This window comes from Elephas maximus, chromosome 23, assembly GCF_024166365.1.
Source record: "Elephas maximus indicus isolate mEleMax1 chromosome 23, mEleMax1 primary haplotype, whole genome shotgun sequence".
Taxonomy (NCBI): Eukaryota; Metazoa; Chordata; class Mammalia; order Proboscidea; family Elephantidae; genus Elephas; species Elephas maximus.
In genome coordinates this window covers 33,669,586-33,691,393 of record NC_064841.1, presented here as the reverse complement: position 1 = coordinate 33,691,393, position 21,808 = coordinate 33,669,586, and the positions used below count along the sequence as shown (strand labels likewise).

At 37.7% G+C, this 21,808-nt stretch overlaps 1 protein-coding gene across 1 annotated transcript in view; it reads right to left on the bottom strand.

Annotated features, from left to right (window-relative positions):
- Positions 1–21,808, bottom strand: part of WDR49 (WD repeat domain 49) — a 210,049-nt gene that overhangs the window by 107,005 nt on the left and 81,236 nt on the right. Inside the window, exon 7 of the mRNA XM_049867101.1 lies at positions 6,933–7,166. Coding sequence (XP_049723058.1) covers positions 6,933–7,166 — 234 coding nt within the window. The remainder of the gene's footprint in view (positions 1–6,932; positions 7,167–21,808) is intronic.

The window sequence follows — 21,808 nt, the reverse complement described above, 5'->3', positions numbered from 1 at the left end:
GATAGAATGAAGAACACCAAAGACACAAGGTAATTATGAGCCCAACGGGCAGAAAGGGCCACATAAAGCAGAGACTACATTAACCTGAGACCAGAAGAACTAGATGGTGCCCGGCTACAACTGATGACTGTCCTGACAGGGAACCCCTGAGGGAGCAGGAGAGCAGTGGGATGCAGGCCCCAGATTCTCATAAAAAGACCAGACTTAATGGTCTGACTGAGACTAGAATGACCCCGGATGTCAAGGTCCCCACACCTTCTGTTAGCCCAAGATAGGAACCATTCCCAAAGCCAACTCTTCAGACAGGGATTGGACTGGACTATGGGATAGACAATGATACTGGTGAAGAATGAGCTTTTTGGATCAAGTAGACACATGAGACTATGTTGGCATCTCCTGTCTGAAGAGGAGATGAGAGGGTAGAGGGGGTCAGAAGCTGGCCGAATGGATGTGAAAAGAGAGAGTGGAGGGAAAGAGTATGTTGTCTCATTAGGGGGAGAGCAATTAGGAGTATATAGCAAGGTGTATATAAATTTTTGTATGAGAGTCTGACTTGATTTGTAAACTTTCACTTAAAGCACAATAGAAATTAAAAAAAAAAAAAAAAAGTTGACAGGAAAAAAAAAAGAAGGACCAGTTCCTGGAGGACATCAGACTTGGTAAAGGATCAACAAAAGAGAGGAAAAGCCTCAATGAGATAAATCGACATAGTGGCTGTAACAATGGACTAAAACATAACAATAATTGTGAGAATGGCACAGGGCCAGGCAGTGTTTCCTTCTGTTGAACACAGGGTCACTAAGATTCAGAACTGAGTTGACTGGACCTAACAACAGCATAGAGGAATGCTGTCTTGTAAAAAAAATAAAAATAAATAATAAAAAACTGGAGGTAAATTTCCCTCCAGCCTGTCCACTTCCCTTTGCTCAGATTCTATAATTGTCAAGGGAAGTACCAATTGAGTTTCTGAATTCTTCAACACCTCGGTTCCATTAAGAGTGGTATGCAGAAAAGAGGAAAGGAGATGCGCTATCACGAGATTATACCTTGCCCCCGTTTTTAATGAATGATTTGGTATTTTCTGTGATAGTGTGAGTTGATGCTCAAGAAACAGCACAATTCTGGGTGACGTGAGAAGGTCCCATCTTCAAATTTGTACAGCTGACTTGCCATGCTGAATCATGAGAACCCCACCACAGACTGCAGGAGTCCTGCTGGAGGAAGCCAGGCAGCCAATCTCTGAATGTCTTTTTATGTAACCATGTATGTGATCAACAGTTACACTTAGAGGTTGGCTAAAATGTAAGATTCTGGGAGGGAATCTGGAAATCTATATCAAATGATCTAATATGTATACCCCTTAACCTAGAAGTCCATTCCTAAGAATTTACCCTAAAAAGATAAAGTCATGAATGTGAATAGCCATCAACTGAAATGATCAGTAAATTTTTATAAATACATGCCATGAGGCATTGTGTAGCCTTTTAAAAATGGTAAAGTAGGTCTACACTGAGGTACAAGGAAATACATTTCAATAAATGGTAAGTTACAGAACCATATTTATGTAAGCCAGTCTATGTACAGAGAGATGTTAAGAACATCCTGATGAAATTTCAGCAATATTTAGTTCCTGATTGGAGCTTTGCAGCATTGTTTTAATTTCTTGCAATGAGCATATGATGTTTTATATGTAACATTTTAAGGAACTAATAAAGTTATTTCAATAATACAACTAAAACCCAAAGAACTAGTGATTATAATTTAGTCTGTCAAAATTTGATGAACCTAAATGTCTAGCTTGACTATAAACGTGTCCAAGATGCAAGGCAAACTGAAATGTTACCCACCTTAGAAAAACATGAAAACTTTTGTTATGAAAATGAGGACCACAGTAGTAATTCAGCAATTTTATCTATTCCAGTTTTTCTGAAACGTAGAAATAACTTTTTAAAGTTTCCTAACATTCATGGGTGTTTAAGAAGAGCTGCATTTAAGAGCTCAATGCAAAAAGAGTTCATTAGAACTGCCTTCAGGATCCTTGAGTTACTTTAATACTTTTAAAGTGTGCATTCCAGGGACTCCCTCATCCAGCCTCAGCTTGTTCTGCCGCTAGCTGTGAGGGCAAGTTTGCCAGGTGAAAAAAAGCCTGTGGTTCCTTCTAAAAGGCTTGGCATGGCTTAACGCCAATTTCTTAGATTAGGATGTGAGGGTACCAAAAGGCAGGGAGATAAAGAACAGTCACAGAAATGTGCTGCATTGCTTTATAAAGGGATTAGGTTAGGTCCCCATGAAGTCCAAACAGCAATGATAATGAAATGTAGGCAACGTGTTTGAAGGACAAAAACAAAAGTGCAGACATCCATTAAATTCAGACAAAGGGAAAATCTTCAAGAAAGACACCAAGCCAGATAACCTAAGAGCAAGAGCCAACTGAAAAAGCATGGGTTGCTATGGCACTGGGAATGAGAAATGGCAGTAATTGACTAAACTGAGCAGTTGAGCATTCGCTTTGTGCTCAGAAGAGTGTTAGGAGCTGTGGGAAGATGTGAAAATGGAAGACAAGGATCTTTCCCTTATACCAAAAATATAGGAGGAGAGAAAAGTAAGAGTTTAATTAAATGCCTAACTGGGAAAACAACTAGAAAGCTGACTGATGCTCAGAGAAGGGAGAGACCAGTGTGGCTGGAGAGGTTCCTGAGACTGCAGGCAGCTGAGAGGACTGGAGCTGAGCTTTGAAGCCAAATCTTTTAAGAATGACTCCTGTGGCTAAGGAAAGTAGGAGGAGGATCAACAACTTCTTCACCTCAAAGAGCATTACTGAGGAGGTGCAAGCTAGGGACAAGCCCAAACCGAGGGTGCCCCCCTCTCTAGTTCTCACTAACATTTGTTTTCACACGACACCAGCTTAAAATAAAAACTAAGGGATACCAAGAATTTCAAAAGAAAAGGAGGCATCACAAAGCAGCAACATTCAACTGAAGAAGTGTGGGAGAGCTGGGAGAAGTTTCCTAGGTCTGGCTGTGGCAGGCAGAGGGCTGTATTCAAGAGGCCAGCCCTAGCAAGACAACGCTGGAGAGGTAGATGTTATCGTTATTATTCCCACCTTCTCCCCAAAACACAGTTTTACAAGTCAGTACATTGAAAAATTCAATAACCTGTCCAACATCCAAACCCCAGCCTCTCCAACCCACCTTGGAGACTGCAGGAACAGATGGACAATGGTCAGACAATACTTAAAAATGGAACTCTGACCCACAACCTGCAGCATCCAGCCCAGGAAGTCAAACCACTATCTACAACCAAACAATGGCCCAAGAAGTCAAACAACAATCTCTATAACAAAGAGCCCCAAATGGCCTAGATTTGATTAATAAATGACAACTTCTTTAATTTTTTGTCCTGTTTTCCAACTTAGAATCAACCAGAGAAAATAAAATATGCTCCCCTCCCTGGGTGACACTAATGCTTAAGCCCTCAGTTACTAACTGAAAGGTTGGCAGTTTGAACCCACCCAGAGACACTTCAGAAGAGAGGCCTGGTGGTCTGCTTCCAAAAGGTCACAGCCTTAAAAACCCTATGGAGTACAGTTCTATTCTGCAATACTTGGGGTCACCATAAGTTAGAATTAGTAACCAATCACTCAGGATGCCCGCTTCTAGCTAGCCCACCTCCAGCTTCTCCATGCCAAACTCTTCACTCAGGACATTCCTAAGTCTTCCCTTTTTCCTTTATAAAACTTTTCCACTCTTCTGCCTGCTTTTGAATCTCTGCCAAATGCAGGTGATGGTGGCTGACTTCCTTGCTACAGCTTCTGTTTTTTGTCTATTTCCACACAGATCTTTTGGTCTCAGGATCTTTTTACACTCAAATTATTGAAGAACATAAATATCTTGCATTTATGTGGGTTATATATATAAATATTTACTATATTATAAATTATATATATAACCCACATAAATTATTGAAGTACTCAAATAGCTTTCATTTATGTAGATTAGATATATAAATATTTACTATATTATAAATTATACAGCCCACATAAATGAAAGCTATTTGGGTTCTTCAGTAATTTGAGTGTAAATATATAAATATTTACTATATTATAAACTGGAAACCCTGGTGGCCTAGTGGTTAAGAGCTACAGCTACTAACCAAAAGGTTGTCAGTTTGAATCCATGAGATGCTCCTTTGAAACTCTATGGGGCGGTTCTACTCCGTCCTATAGGGTAGCTATGAGTTGGAATCGACTCAACGGCAATGGGTTTTTTTTCCAGCTTTTTATATTATAAATTAAAACTGAGAAATTACTAAAACAAGAATATACAAGCACACTTTCTATTAGTGATCAGAGCAACAATATTATCACACATCATGTAGTAGCCTCTAGAGAACTCCACTGTACACTCATTAGAGAAGGCAAACAATGACCTAGTATTATAATGAAAATAGTTTGATCCCTGAATGACCTAGGTCTCCCAGGGTTCCCAGATCACACTTTAAGAACTGCCATTATAATTCTATGCTTTATTTTTCTAAGTCCAGACTGTGGTACATGTCAATAACCTTTACCGTCTGGCTCTAGGCTCCATGTATTACCTCAACTCCCACAATATTTGCTAAGTATTCCACAAACTAGCTACACCAAAATGAACACTCTTCTCCTAAATACACTGTGAGTGTTCAGACCTCCTTGTATTTGCTCATCTTCTATCTGCTCCTTTCTGGGGATTCCCACTCCATCTTTCCAGGTTACTCTGAAATGTCACCCACACTAGCCCCAGGCAGAATTAATCATTTCCCATAGAAAACACTTTTATTTTACCTCGACTTTATTTCATCTTATTCCACTATTTCCTGAGCCCTGGTGGGTCAGTAGTTAAGCACTCAGCTGCTGACTGAAAGGCTGGTAGTTCAAACCCACCAGCTGCTCTGCAAGAGAAAAGACCTGGTGACCTGTTCTCACAAAGATTTCAGCCTAGGAAATCCTATAGAGCAGTTCTACCATATCTTACAGGGTCACTGTGAGTTGGAATCCAATAGACAGCATACAACAACAACAGTGGGCCTGTCTCCCCTTCTTTCACTCCACCATTCATGTACTGAGCAACTTCTCTGTGCCCTGCAATGAGCACTGGGAATTTCTAGAACCTGGACTCTGCCCTTAAAATAGGGAGCTCATATTCTCCTGTACTACTGGAGGGAAGAAACTTATTAATAAGTTTACTAATCTTTGAATTCCCCGTTCCTGGCACCTGGTCATTGTTCAAAACTGTTTTGTTTGCTTTGTCTAATTACTTTGAAATGATAAAATTATCTCTGGCTGGTGGAACTGTGGGTGATGTTATTTTTCTTTTACTTTTCTGTAGTATGATTTTATAATTATAAATGTAATGCAATGTTAAAGTGTTTCTCCACAGCTTGGCAGTTAATACTTAGGAAAGACTTATGTATGTGATGTACAGTTCTATGGACTTTAGATACATTCATACTTTTAATTATTTATGCTATTAGCAACAATAAGTATAAGTGTGAATACCCAACTCAATTGTACAGCGATTCTTCCTATATCACGTACCATATGGGAATATTCTATTGTTACCTATAACTTAAATATATTTTCATTACTTTAGCTTTATCTTCATAACCCCAAAGGAGGATTCCAGACTTTCTTTGTGTCCCATTTCCTGAATTCCTCGTGGAATTATTGCTCATCTTATGGCCAGGAGACATAGAATCTTAGCAGCTAAGCACAAGGCAGAGCTTTTTAACTTTGCAGATCTCAATTAGCAAAATGTTCTCCTGGAAATGTACCCATCTCTCAGCAGCCACCAGGGAGCCGAACTAGCTGGTTGCCTTCATAAAGTTCAGTAAAACATTTACGAGGGAATGTTTCCCACAGATGGAATGCAAAGTGGATTGTTTTGTGAAGGATTTTTTATCTCTGAGAATAACCAGAAAACAGAGTGTTTGAAGTGGTGACATGACACACTGCTCATTAAGAACAAAGGGGCTCTCCACCCCTGGCACAGAATCTGAGCTCCTTATTTCTACGTGAATGCAGAAGCTTCTGTAGAAGGGAAAAGAAAGAATGGGTTGGAATTATTGTTTAACTGACCACAAGCTGGATACTTGCTTTCTATTTGGCTCCCACTGAGCTGTTACTATCAGGCCTGAGGTGATCTTTGCAGCAGACTAACCTCTGATGGTGCCCACTCCCCCGATGATCCCCACAGGCTGCCCCACGCCACACTCCTACAGCCTCTCTTGCTGGACCTCCCTGTCTCCTAGAAGGGCTGTGGTCTGCACAGCATTTCTGCTTCAGAGAAGCCATGCTTCTTCATTGAGATGCAGGTAGCGCTCCCATAAGCAAGGGCTGCAGAGCGTCATTAAAGTGGTAGGGAGACAAACAACACTCGAGCTGCATACCAAGTGGCATCACATTTAACTGAATCATTTTATTATGAATACATTCCAGGCTGCCACTGTGAGCCACTGGTGTAAAATATGCCGGCAAAATGGATCTCTGCTAATTATGTTCCATGCATATTTCAGAACTTTCCACAGGGACACAGGAGGATGGTGTTCATAACAGAGAATTTTACAGCCAGGTTCACTTGCATTTGCCATTGAGACCCAAACTAGCTGGTAACAAAGCTAAGTTCAGTTACATTGCACATTTTGTTTGTTTTAGCTGGAATATTGTAATTCATTATAACTCTATCAGCACTGCTTGAAAATGAAATCAGTTTTCAAACCCACCTGAACATACATTATTGCAGAAAAGCACCTGGCTAGTAAGTCATTTCTTTCCCACTTTTTTTTTTTTTTTCGGTATTTGTCTTCAATTGTACCTTAGATTGAATTAACAAAATGAGCCTCTGGTGACACAGGATGTGGGGTGTGCCAGGAGAGTGCCAAAAGAGTATTGTTACCTGCTTCCAGACCGAACTGTAGAGAACACAAGTGACTGCTTTCTCGTGGCTTTTCACCTTCTTGCTGGCTTCAGTTTTCATTGCCAACAAAGCAAGCTGGTTATTAAATGAGATGAAAAGGCGTCCATGAGCTTCATCAAAGTGGAAAAGGCATCTAAAGTCCTGGCTTTTGGGGAAAGAACAAGCTATCCTTTGGATGGAGAGCTGGTGTTGAATATCCCAGAGTCTCAAAACCTGGATGAGAAGTGATAAAGCCGTGTGATTACGTTGAGAATAATTCTGATTTTCAGGCATAAATTTTTCTATCTCACCCTTGATCTGAGGCAGAGAGTTGTTTCTCCTACATTGCTATAGCTGGCAAAACTTCCGTCATAGCATGTATTATTTTGCATTTTAAATATCTGCTTAAATACCTCCTAAATTGTAAGCAACTTTAGGAAAGGGATTGTGTTTTATCTTACCAGGGAATGGTGCCTAGCACTTAGCAGGTGTCTGTGGTACAACGCATAATGGACCCCCAAAGATATCCACGTCCTAATCCTTGGAACCTGTGAATATGTTACATTACACGGCAAAGAGGTTTTGCAGATGCAATTAAATTAAGGACCTCGAGAGGAAAAGATTATTCTGGATTATTTAGGCTGGTCCAAAATAATTACAAGGGTCTTTAAAGTGGAAGAGGGAGATAGGAAAGGATATCAAAGGGTTGTGATGTGAAAAGGACTCTACCCCAGCTGCACGTTTTGAAGATGGAGGAAGGGTGCCATGGAACAAGGAATGCTGGGAGTCACTAGAAGCTCGAAAAGGCAAGGAGACAGGTTTTCCACCAGAGCCTCTAGAAAAGGAATGCAGCTTTGTCAAACCTTTATTTTACCCCAGTGAGACCTATGTTGGACTTTAAACCTTGTTTTAAGCCATAGGTTTGTGGTAATTAATTGCAGTAACAATAGACATGGCAATAGACCTATTGTATTGGGCAAATCTGCTGCAAAAGACCTCATGCCAGTGTTAAAAAACAAAGATGTCACTTTAAGGACTAAGTATCTTCAATTACTTCATATGCGTGTGAAAACTGAACAATGAATAAGGAAGACCGAAAAAAGAATTGATGCATTTGAATTACTGTGTTGGAAAATAATACTGAATATACCATTGACTGCCAGAAAAATCTGTCTTGGAAGAAGTACAGCCAGAATGCTCCTTAGAAGCAAGGATGAAGAGACTTTGTTTCATATACCTTGGACTTATTTTCAGGATGGACCAGTCCCTGGAGAAGGATTTTATGCTTGGTAAAGTAGAGGGTCAGTGAAAAAGAGGAAGACCCTCAATGAGATGGACTGACACAGTGGCTGCAACATTGGGCTCAAACATAACAAAAACTGTGAGGACAAGGCAGGAGTGGCCAGTGTTTCATTCTGTTTTACATAGGGTCTCTATGAGTCAAAACCAAACCGACAGCACCTAATAACAATAACAAAGGCACCCATTTGTAATATTTCTGTTATAGCAGCACTAGCTAAGATAGCCCCTTACCAGCAGGGGACCTCCAGCAAGTACCTTAAAATCTACCTATGTCATCCAGACATTGTGAGGATTAAATGAGAGAGACCATGTCAAGTGCTTAGCATAATAACCAGCATGTAATAAATGTACAATAAATGTTCCTATTATTAATTATATTTTATTATTTTTTCATGGTATAAATGTTAGAAGCTAAGAGCAGAAAAGGTATTTTTCACATAAACTAATCTATCCAATGTGAGAATTATTTTTAAATTATCTGTAAGAGATGCCTCTGTTTAAATGAGGGATCATTACCCCGTAAGGTAGGTGACGCTGTAGTTGAATAGTTCTTTTAACCTGTTTTATGTCAGGAATTCCTTTGGAAGAAAAATCTGTTGAAAATGATGGGTCTACTTGTTCCCACCCAGACCCGCAGCCCAGTGCAAATACCCATATGTGCACACAATTTTACATAGAATTGTTTTGGTTTCATAGACACAGCCGCCTCATGCACATCTACAGATCCCCAAAATCCAAGGACAGGAATTCCTACAGTAATTATAAAAGATGCTCAAAGACATCCTCTTCTATCTTTGGATTTTATCCTACGCTTTTCCCACATCTACATAAGCCTCTTGTTAAATTTCTTTTCTCCAGGGTAAACGATCCCAGTTCCCTCAACTGCCGTGATAGCAGTTTTCAGATTCCACTCCATCACGTATGGCTCTTGATATCGTTCACTTTGTCATTGTTTCCACTTTCTCTCCAGGAAAGAAACTAGGCCATCCAGACCTAGTTTACTTTTAAAAACCATAATTAAAAAAACAAACCTGTTTTCCTTAGAGTTGACCCCATGTGTTTTAGGGTAAAACTACATGCCATAGGGTTTTCAATGGCTGTGATCTTATGGAAGTAGATTACCAGGCCTTTCTTCTGGGGCGACTTTAGGTGGATTTGAACCCTCAAACTTTTGATCAGTGTTCTTGTTTTTAGGTGCCATCGAGTGGATTCTGACTCATAGTGACCCTATGCACAACAGAAAGAAACACTGCCCAGTCCTGTGCCATCCTTACAATCCTTGTTATGCTTGAGCTTATTGTTGTAGCCACTGTGTCAATCCACATTGTTGAGCGTCCTCCTCTTTTCTGCTGACCCTGTACTCTGCCAAGCGTGATGTCCTTCTCCAGGGATGGATCCCTCCTGACAACATGTTCAAAGCATGTAAGATGCAGTCTCGCTATCCTTGCTTCTAAGGAGCATTCTGGTTGTACTTCTTCCAAGACAGATTTGTTCATTCTTTTGGCAGTCGGTGGTGTTTTCAATATTCTTTGCCAACACCACAATTCAAAAGCGTCAGTTCTTCTTCGGTCTTCCTTATTCACTGTGCAGCTTTCACATACATATGATGCGATTGAAAATACCATGGCTTGGGTCAGGCACACCCTAGTCTTCAAGGTGATATCTTTGCTTTTCAACACTTTAAAGAGGTCCTTTGCAGCAGATTTACCCAAGCTATGGGTCGTTTGATCTCTTGACTGCTGTTTCCATGGATGTTAATAGTGGATCCAAGTAAAATGAAATCCTCGACAACTTCAATCTTTTCTCCGTTTATCATGACGTTGCTCATTGGTCCAGTTGTGAGGATTTTTGTTTCCTTATGTTGCAGTCCATACTGAAGGCTGTGATCTTTAATCTTCGTTAGTAAGTGCTTCAAGTCCTTTTCATTTTCAGCAAACAAAGTTGTGTCATCTGCATAACGCAGGTTGTTAATGAGTCTTTCTCCAATCCTGATGCCCCATTCTTCTTCATGTAACCCAGCTTCTCAGATTATTTGCTCAGCATACAGATTGAATAGGTATAGTGAAAGGATACAGCCCTAACACACAACTTTTCTGACTTTAAACCAAACAGCATCCCCATGTTCTGTCCGAATAACTGCCTCTTGATCTACGTAAAGGTTCCTCATGAGCACAATTAAGTGTTCTGGAATGCCCATTCTTCACAATGTTATCCATAATTTGTTATGATCCACACAGTTGAATGCCTTTGCATAGTCAATAAAACGCAGGTAAACATCCTTCTGGTAGTCTCTGCTTTCAGCCAGGATCCATTTGACATCAGTGGTGATATCCCCGGTTCCACACCTTCTTCTGAAACCGGCCTGAATTTCTGGCAGTTCCATGTCGATATACTGCTACAGCCAGTTTTGAAAGATCTTCAGCAAAATTTTGCTTGCGTGTGATATTAACGATATTGTTCTATAATTTCTGCATTTGGTTGGATCGCCTTTCTTGGGAATAGGCATAAATATGGATCTCTTACACTCAGTTGGCCAGGAAGCTGTCTTCCATATTTCTTGGCATAGATGAGTGAGCACCTCCAGCACTGCATCCGTTTGTTGAAACATCTCAATTGATATTCTATCAATTCCTGGAGCCTTGTTTTTTGCCAATGCCTTCAGAGCAGCTTAGGCTTCTTCTTTCAGTACCATTGGTTCCTGATCATATGCTGCCTCTTGAAATGGTTGAACATTGATTAATTCTTTTTGGTATAATGACTCTGTGTATTCCTTCTCTCTTCTTTTGATGCTTCCTGCGTCATTTAATATTTTCCCCATAGAATCCTTCACTATTGCAACTCGAGGCTTGAATTTTTTCTTCAGTTCTTTCAGCTTGAGAAAGGCCGAGCGTGTTCTTCCCTTTTGGTTTTCTATCTCCAGTTCTTTGCACAATGTCATTATAAAACTTTACTTTGTCTTCTCGAGCCACCCTTTGAAATCTTCTGTTCAGTTCTTTTATTGCATCAGTTCTTCCTTCTGTTTTAGCTGCTTGACATTCATGAGCAAGTTTCAGAGTCTCCTCTGACATCCATCTTAGTCTTTTCTTTCTTTCCTGTCTTTTCAATGACCTCTTGCTTTCTTCATGTATGATGTTCTTGATGTCATTCCACAACTCGTCTGGTCTTCGGTTACTAGTGTTCAATGCATCAAATCTATTCTTGAGATGGTCTCTAAATTCAGGTGGGATATACTCAAGTTCATACTTTGGCTCTCATGGACTTGCTCTGATTTTTTTCAGTTTCAGCTTGAACTTGCATATGAGCAATTGATGGTTTGTTCAACAGTCGGCCCCTGGCCTTATTCTGGCTGATATTGAGCTTTCCATTGTCTCTTTCCACAGATGTAGTCAATTCGATTCCTGTGTGTTCCTTCTGACGAGGTCCATGTGCATAGTCGCCATTTATGTTGGTGAAAGAAGGTATTTGCAATGAAGAAGTCATTGGTCTTGCAAAATTCTATCATTCGATCTCTGGCATTGTTTCTATCACGAAGGCTTTATTTTCCAACTACCAATCCTTCCTCTTTGTTTCCAAATTTCGTATTAGTAGTTCAGCACAAACAGTATGTACCACCCAGGAACCTTTGTATATATAAAGATTTAACATTAAATAGTACCAAAGGGTTTTTTTTTTTTTCTAACTCATTCTTCTCAACCCCCAAGATCACTTCTTGGAGACAGTTTCCTGTAACTCTTCCTAGGTTATGGTTTTCTCCATAATACTAAATAATACAATTATATATATATACATATATATATGTATGTATTTCTGTGTACACTTATCATATATCTATTGACTCTGTCCTCTGAAAAAAAAAGTAGTTACTTATGCTCCTTTTCTCCTTTTTCCCCATTCCTCCCAATCTAATAATTTTTCACCCCTGTTGGTTATCACAATGTTAAATAATATACTTACAAATTAGTTATTGGACCATCAGCTTAAGATAGTATTCTGTGACTCCCCACTATGTAACAAGAGCATATTAGGGCTCTCAAGGACCTGTTTTAAGTAAATTGTCCAGAATTGAGCCAACACTTCAGGTGTGCTCTGACCACCATTACAGATGCTTAAAGCAGCCTATTAAGCCACTCTGTAATGCTTTTCTCTCACCTTGAGGTCCTGATCAAACAAAACCTTAGATCTTATTTCCATGAACAAAGGATCAAGCCAGATCTCTTCCATTCTACCTTCAAAATCTGATTCTTTAAGCTAAGACTCGGAATTTTATTGAAAATTCTTGCATTATTTTCTTCCTAGTTTTCTTGGTTATCTAGTGCTGCTGTAAGAGAAATACCACAAGTGGACAGCTTTAACAAACAGAAATTTATTCTCTTACAGCCTAGAAGGCTAGAGGTTCAAATTCAGGGTGCCAGCTCCATGGGAAGGCTTTCTCTGTCTGTAGGCTCTGAGGGAAGGTCCTTGTTATCAATCCTCCCCTGGTCTAGGAGTTTCTCAGGCAAGGACCCTGGGTCCAAAGAACATGCTCCCCTCCTGGTTCTTCATTCTTGGTGGCAGGAGATCTCTCTCTCTCTCTCTGCTCACTTCTTGTATATCTCAAAAGAGATTGACTGAAGATACAACCAAATCCTGTAGATTGAGTCCTGCCTCATTAACATAACTGCCTTTAATCTTGCCTCATTAACATCACAGGAGTTAGGATTTACAACATATAAGATAATCACATTGGATCATAAAATGGTAGACAACCACACAATACTGGGAATCATAGCCTAGCCAAGTGGACACACGTTGTTGGGGGGCACAATTCAATCCATAACACTAGTCTTCATTCAGAGTTTCAATGTGGATATATTGAATCCTCATTCAATTGCATTTGACCATTTCTCCCTGATTCGTCCACATGTGCCATGAGACACAGTGAATGCACATTAAATACTTTTTTAAATTTGTTGAAAGTTGTGACTTACCTAGCAACTCATGTCTTCACTCCGCTTATTGAAGAAAAGATTGCATAGGACAGGTTCAAGGATATGGCTTCCCAACAAAAACCTGCCTCATTTCTACATGGTTATTCACCCACCTGCAAATCTCCTATAACCCAAAATGCCATTTCATGAGACTTTTTAAAATGTCTTGCAGAAATAATTGCACTTGATGTAACCTCTCCATCTATCAACCATTTTAATAAATTTCAACTAAATTAGATAATCCTATCAGATAAACAGCATTGCTAATACTTCTAACCCAAAGAATATATATACATGTGTATATAGTTGTTGTTGTGTGCCACCAATTCCAACTCATACCGACCCTATTAGGACAGAGTAGAGCTGCCCCATAGGTTTCCAAGGAGTGGCTGGTGGATTTGAACTGCCGACCTTTTGGCTAGCAGCCTGAGCTCTTAACCACTTTGCCACCAGGGCTCCATATATATATCATCATATATGTATATACGATAAATTAGTAGGTATTCTTGGCAAGAATTTTTTTACTAAAGGAACTCATTCTGGTTCTTAATGATGACTAAACTATTTTCAATTTAAAAGGTACTAGCAGTTCTCCAGAAAATGTTTATTCTCGAACACATAAATTCTACAATAAGCAAGAGATGTGAATATATTTCAGTGCTTTCTAAATTTAAATAGAATTGGTAAACTGTTATGTTGAACATTAAAGCCATAAGATTAGACATATCTAGAATTGACTCGATGGCACTGGGTTTTGTAGAGCATTCTCAAACTCTCTTATTACCTATGATAGTCATACCTTCATTATTCAAAAGCTTGTCTTGTTCAGCATGGACCACCCTTTAAGAAGGAGAAACTAACTTCAGGTCAGAACAACAATCTGCGGCATAGTTGAGTGTGGGTTAATAATAACTCAGCAGTATTAATGGACTATAATTTGCCCAGAATCATTTTCCTTTGCACTGCTCAAGTAATTTATGTTGGTTTTAATATTTCATTGACATTTAATCACATAAATTAAATGAAAAATTAAAAATAGACGAACCGCTGCCTTACTAGTCTACCACAGGTTACTTCTTGCTGTTGACAAGTAAAACTAGAAATGTTTTATCAGAATGTATTTAAATCTAAATTTTGTTGTTCTGTTTTTACTACTTCTGCTTAAAAGTAAAACTAGAAATATTTTATCAGAATGTATTTAAATCTAAATTTTGTTGTTCTGTTTTTACTTCTTCTGCTTAGAACCCCAAAATTTCTCAATTAATAATCCCACTAAGTCTACCTTCCATCTTTAATTCTTGATTTTTACTCTCTGCTGAGAATTAAAGCAATGGCATTGTTATATTGTCATCAGTGCATTAAAGCATTGTTCCAGCATGCATCTAGAAAGTATGTGATGGTATGTGACCTCTCATAAGTTTTTCAATTTTTCCCATACCACCATATTCTATATCAGTGGTCCCTAACCTGGGGTTAAGAAACCCCTATTGGGCCTTCAGAAATTCTCCATGCTTCAGCTTTTTTCTTAAGGCCAATTGGATCAGAATCTCTGAGAGTAAAGGTGCTCAAATATTAGTATTAAAAAGAAAAAATTCCCAGATATTTCTCTCGTAGGCTACCTTACTTGCTCTACTTCTCTTGGTTTAGAGGTCAGCGTTTAATTTTCTTGAACAAGAAATCTTTCTGCTTAATTAGAAATATCACAGACTTTGTCTTCAAAGTAAATAAATCTACTCCCCTACTTTCCTAATCAGTCTTTATCCTTTTAATTATGAAAAATATCTCACATTAATTCAGTTTTATTAATCAAGTTCTTTGATAAATGTAAGGTAAATATCTAGTTATTATTTGGGAACCCTGGACTTTCCCCTTCTTTTGTATTCTTCAGGGACAGAATTAGGCCACAGTTCAGAAAGGAGTGTATTTAATATCAATTTTCATTCCAGAGATCCTAGAAATGTCTTCTTTATTCTTAGAAGGAAAAATAAGTAAATTGACAAGCTTAAAAATTACAACCAATTCTTTTTTATTTATGTTTTCCACAAATTTTCACCTAAACTGTAGTGTTTTCTGTTTATATCATGATATATGAGAAGTTGTATGTCTGTCCAAATTCACACTTACTAAGTCAAGTTTCAGTTGTCATTGTAGGGGGGTCTCTATTCCATTTTCATTTGTATGTTAACAAGAGTAAGCACCTCAGCTTTTGATTTCGTATCAAGACAAAATTTACCATTTCACAGGATAGTATTGACATTTTTTTCTAATTTTTTAATTTTCTTTCAACTGCTAACCTTTTAATAATGCAAGATTATAACCAAATATTGTATTATTATTATGAACTAGAACCAGAAACCAGTGAATTGCGACTTTGGACACCTTGGCTCTAGTTTTAAAACAACCCATGTTTGTCAACTTAGGCATTTAATTTTACCGTTCCCTTTCCTCAGCTTTCTGTTGAGGGGGTCTCTGCCAGCTCTGAAGTTCTGTCTTTTCTATCTAGAACATAGTGAAATTCCTCAATTCATTATCTAAACATTCCAAAATAACAATTCAAACAAATTTAAGAAGGGATATTGTGAAAATTAAACAAAAATAATGCAGAAAATCACCAGGTTTTCAATCTAGCTTTACTAAAGACTTTTTCCCTGCTCCTAGTCAGAATCATTTCAGAGAGGTAAAATAAAACTAAAGATTGTTTCCTTTATTTTGTATCACAAATATTCCATTTCTAATGGAAAACTTCATGGATAGGTGGATGCATAAATGGATGGATGAGTGAATGGGTGGAAAATCTGTCTTCAGTGCATTTGGTAAAACCGAATTGAAATTATTCCCTTATTTCCAACATGTCAGAGTTAAATTCAAAGTAGTTAGGAGAAAAGTACATAAATTCATAATTTCCTACTAACGGTCTAAAGAATCATAACAAAAAAACCCAGTTGCCGTCAAGTCAGTTCCAACTCGTGTGTGCCAGAGTGAAACGTGCTCTATAGAGTTTTCAGTGACTGATTTTCCAGAAGTAGACCATCAGTCCTTTCTCCTGAAGGGCCTCTGGGTGGTCTCGAACTTCCAACCTTCCAGTTATCAGCTAAGTGTGTTAACCATTTGTACCACTGTAAAACTGAGAACTGACAGAGAATTGATAGAGAAGTAACAACAGACTCAGAATTACTTTAATTATTGAAATGAGACTTGCTGGGTTTCAACGCATGTTTACTACTAATTCCTGCCACCTTGTAGGGAATAGATATAAAACGAAAATAAGAAAAAAAAAAGTGAGAGGGAGAGAGTGTATGTGTGTGTGCGTGCGTGTGTGTGTGAGTATCATTAGGACATTTTGGGGAAAGCAGTAGAGTTGCTCTCCAGGGATAATCCAAAAATGGATTGCCTACTTGCAGATAACAGGATAACAGAAACTGAAGGCACTGACTCTCCTGAATACACCTTTATGTGTTAATAAGTCTATTTAGGCAGAAGTTAAGTCTTTCATTAACCCACAAAACCATAATCAGTAAATACCTAAAGATAATTTTGTTTGACATGATATATGCTAGCAAAAATATCTTACTGAAAGTCCCAGCTAATGTTTTTAATCTTAAGTCATACAACAGTTTTTCCTTTAAGAAAGATGGTTGCCATTTATTTCCAGGTCTAAAGTCAAAACATTGGTCTCAGTTTAAAAATCTCCTTTTCTGCTATTTATCTAATTATTTGTATAACTATTCCTTCATTTTTTAAATTTTATTTCCAACCCTTTTAAACAGAAATGAGAGAAGACACGCAGCTCTAAGACTCCAGTTTCTTTTCCGTTACTGTTTCTGTCATTGGTCTTGAAGAAGTTGAAACACTTCCAAGCACTATGAGTTGTTCTGCAGAAATCTCATTGATTTCACAGTTTGAATTTGGCAATAACTTCAGCTGATATTAACATTTTATTTCACGTACTTTCTTTTTATCTGACCAAAGATCATTTTGAGAAAATTTTCAATTTCAATTCAATTGATTTTTTTTGCCATTATCATTATTCATATAACATTGAAAATCATGACAAAATTTTCCCCAGTCTTTAAAAAAGGTTTTCTAATGTTTCATCTCAAAAAATCACAGTTCTTCTATTAATACACAAAGTAAATTTAAACATCTTAATTTTTTAAAATTTTATACTAGTTTAATATTTATACTAATATAGTTTTGAAAGAAGCAAATAAAAAACACAGAATGAGGGAACTCTTGTTCTAGTAACATTGTAGGCCAGGTTTTTGTAGAGGGGCCTTCTGCTTCAAGGAACAAAACAAACAAAAAAAATTCATTGCCATCAAGTCGATTTTGACTCACAAGTAGAACTGTGCTCCATAGGTTTTTCAATGGCTGTGATCATTTCATAAATAGATCACCAGGCCTTTTTTCCAGGGTGCCTCTGAGTGGATTTGAATTGACAACCTTCTGGTTAGCAGCTGAGCCCTTAACTATTTATGTCACCCAAGGACTCCTTCAAAGAAGTACAACTCTGAATAAAACATAGTTAAGAGCTCAGCTACCAACCAAAAGGTGAGCAGTTCAGATCTACCAGCCACTCCTTGCAAACCCTATGGGGCAGTTCTACTCTGTCTTATAGAGTCTCTAAAAGTCGGAATCGACTTGACCGCAATGGGTTTGTATTTTTTTCTTTTTGGGGGGGCATCTTGCTAGGTTTTTAGAGAATAGAGACAATCTGCAAGTTTCCAAAAGGAAAAAGAGAAAAAAATAAACTTAAAACAGGGGCAGTGACCAGCAAAACAAATGAAGGGACTGAAAAAAAAAAAAAAAAACTCAGTGCTGTCGAGTAAGGGACTATAAGCAGGAATATAAGAATAGGTCCAGCAGCAATGTATGGGCATTAAAGCGAGACTCTTTCTATTATTTTTATTTTTTTACTTATTTTGTTGTTGTTTTAAGGATATACACAGCAAAATATACACCAATTCAACCATTTCTTCATGTACAATTCAAAGACATTGATTACATTCTTCAAGTTGTACAACCATTCTCACCGTATGGGTAATGTTACTGCCCCCTAAGGGTCCTATCTAATCTTTCAAGTTGCTGTTGTCACTTTGATCCCATATAACAAAAAAAAAACAAACCCACTGCCATCAAGGAGATTCTAGACTCATAGCAACCCCATAGGGCAGAGTAGAACTGCCCCATGGAGTTTCAAAGGAGTGGATTCGAACTGCCAACCATTTGGCTAGAACCCAGCTATTAACTACTGTGCCACCAGGGCTCCCCTACAGGTAGTTCTTAAAAGAGCATAATGCTCAAGGAAAATATTTTTTACCAGTTAAGCTAGACTATTGTTTGGTTTTAAGAAGACTTCAGGGAATATTTTTGGTTTAAAGTTTAAAGGGAGACTCTTAGGTTAAACTAAACAATTGAGATGGAGAATATAGTAACCTTAGGACAGTAGTTTTCCTCACCTCCCCTTGCAGAGACAAACATAAATCCTCTCTGGAGGAAAGGCAGTTTAGTTACTCAGAACACCTACAGATTAAACAAAGCAAACTATGAGGTAATAATAAAAGATAACCAAATATAAAAGAAAACAAGTCACCATGAGGGGAAATGAGCAAAATCGCAAATATCAGATTTAGATCACCAAAGATTCCAGGTATTCTAATTAATAGACAAGAATATAAAATAATTAAGTATGAAATTAAAGAGCCAAAAGGCAGAATCCTCCAAATAAGCAGGTAACCAGAAAAAAAAAAAAAACTACCCAAAATTACCAGGCAGTTAAACAAAATGTTTTAGGAAAAAAAAAAAATTCATTTTATGAGTTACATAGACAGTGAGCACACCTCAATTAGAAACATCCCTACTAAATCAGAAATACAGTAAGGATGTCTCTTAAAATATGAAGAAAAACCCGAGTAAGGAATGTGAAAAAAAAAAAAAAAACCTGTGCATGAAATTTTTCTGAAAAACAACTAAAAGAATGAATAAACTGGGAAATATGAGATTTGATTTCTCAATATTTTAAAGATGTCAAATATTCTCAAATCCAATGAAACCTCAATCTAAATAGTAATAGAGTTTTTCATGCAATAAGACTATGGATTCTGAAATTTACCTGGAAGGATAAAATGGCAGGGGATAATTAAAAAAAGAAAAAGAAAAACAGTGAGTAGGAATTGTCTTGTTGTTGTTGTTGTTGGGTGCCATCAAGTCAGTTATGACTCATAGGGACACTATGTACAACAGAAAGAAACACTGTCTGGTCCTGCGCCATCCTCACAATTTTTGCTATGTTTGAGCTCATTGTTGCAGTCACTGTGTCAACCCATCTCATTGAGAGTCTTCCTCTTTTCTCCTGACCCTGTACTTTACCAAGCATGATGTCCTTCTCTAGGGACTGATACCTCCTGTATGTGAGATGAAGTCTCATTATGTTCGATTCTAAGGAGCATTCTGGCTGTACTTCTTCCAAGACAGATTTATTTGTTCTTCTGGCACTTCACAGTATATTCAATATTCTTCGACAACACCATAATTCAAAGGCATCAATCCTTCTTTGGTCTTTATTCATTGTCCAGCTTTGCATGCATATGAGGTGATTGAAAATGCCATGGCTTTGGCCAGGTGTGCCCTCGTCCTCAAAGTGACATCTTTACTTTTTAACGCTTGAAAGAGGTCTTTTGCAGCAGATTTGTCCAATAGAATTACCTTAGCAGATACCAGAACATACACTATAGCTTTGATGGTTAAACAGTGGTATGTTAGTGCAGGAAAAGACAAGTAGATTAGTAGAAAAAATAAAAGGTCATAGAAACAAATTCATGTATGTATAGTAATTTAGTTTATGTTAACAGTGCCATTTCAAACCAACGGCAGAAGCTAATTATTGAAAAATGATCTTGGATATCTATTTGTAAAACACACAAACAAAACACTTTACACAAAAATAAACTGCAAAGCGAAATGCAAGAAAAAAACATTAAAATCGGCAATAGAAAAAAATCAGCAGAAAATATTTTTATAAATGTGAGGTGGCAAAGACATTCCTAAAATAAACCCAAAATCCAGAATCATAAAGAAAATCATTTTATAGACTCAACTTCATAAAGATTAGAAACTTTCAAATGAGAAAAATTACATAAACAAAGTTAACAGATGTATGCCAGAAAAGGGTAAAATATTTGCAATGTATATACTAAACAAAGGATAACTAAGCGATTTTTCAAACTACTACAAATCAATAAGAAAAGGAATCCAGTATAAAAATAAAGATAAAGGTCATGATCAGGTAATGTACAAAAAACAGAATATGAAAATGCCTAAGGAATATTATTTTGAAATCACCACACTAATTTTTTGTGCATGAGATTAACCAAAAAAGAGAGCATATTTTTGTATCCATTGTTAATAAGAATGTGGAGAAACAGCTATCTTTATACACCTTTAATGAGTGTACCAAATGATACAACATTTCTGAATTCAGAACAGGAAATATTTATGAAAATGCTGTTAAAAAATGCATGACTGTTGAACCAACAGCATCATTTTTATGAGTTATTTGAAGAAACTCTCTTATGAGAACTCAGAGATGTGTGTGTGTGTATGTGGATGTATTTATCATAGTTGGTTTATAATAGTAAAAATTAGAAACAATATCTCTTTGAATCAGTAGGTGATTTAATACACAAATTATGGTCATCCATACCACAAATTTAAAAAGACAGGAAAAAAAGAAAGGAGCAAAATGGATGTCAGAAGGGACTCTGAAACTTGCTCTTGGACCTAGAGTAGCTAAAATGAGCAGAAGAAACGATCATGTAAAAGAGCCGAACAGAAGGTTTCAACAGACAGCTTGAGAAGGTAAAGTATTGTAATGAAATGTACAAAGAGCGGGACTTAGAAAACAAAAGGGAAGAACGTGCTTGGCATTTCTCAAGCTGAAATAAATGAAGAAAAAGTTCAAGTCTCAAGTTGCAATACTGAAGGATTCTATGGACAAAATATTGAATGACACAGGAAGCATCAAAAGAACTGGTCAACATTCAACCACTTCAGGGGGTAGCATATGATCTCTTGATGGTAGTGAAAGAAGAAATCCAAGCTACAATGAAGGGACTGGCAAAAAACAACCCTCCAAGAATTGACAGAATACCAATTCAATACCCATGGAAGCAACAGTAAAGAAATAGAACAATGTATTGCATTGAGCAAATCAGCTGCAAAAGACCTCTTTTCGAAGTGTTGCAAAGCAAAGACGTCACTTTGAGGACTAAGGTGTACCTGACCCAAGCAATGGTATTTTCGATCACCTCGTATGCATGTGAAAGCTGGACAATGAATAAGGAAGACCAAAAAAGAACTGATGCCTTTGAATTATGGTGTTGGCAAAGGATATTGAGTATACTGTGGACTGCCAGAAAAACAAACAAATCTGTCTTGGAAGTAGTACAGCCATAATGCTCTGTAGAAGTGAGGATGGTGAGGCTTTGTCTCATGTACTTTGGACATGTTGTCAGGAGGGACCAATTCCTGGAGAAGGACACCATGCTTGGTAAAGCAGAGGGTCAGCAAAAAAGAGGAAGACCCTCAATGAGATGGATTGACAGTGTG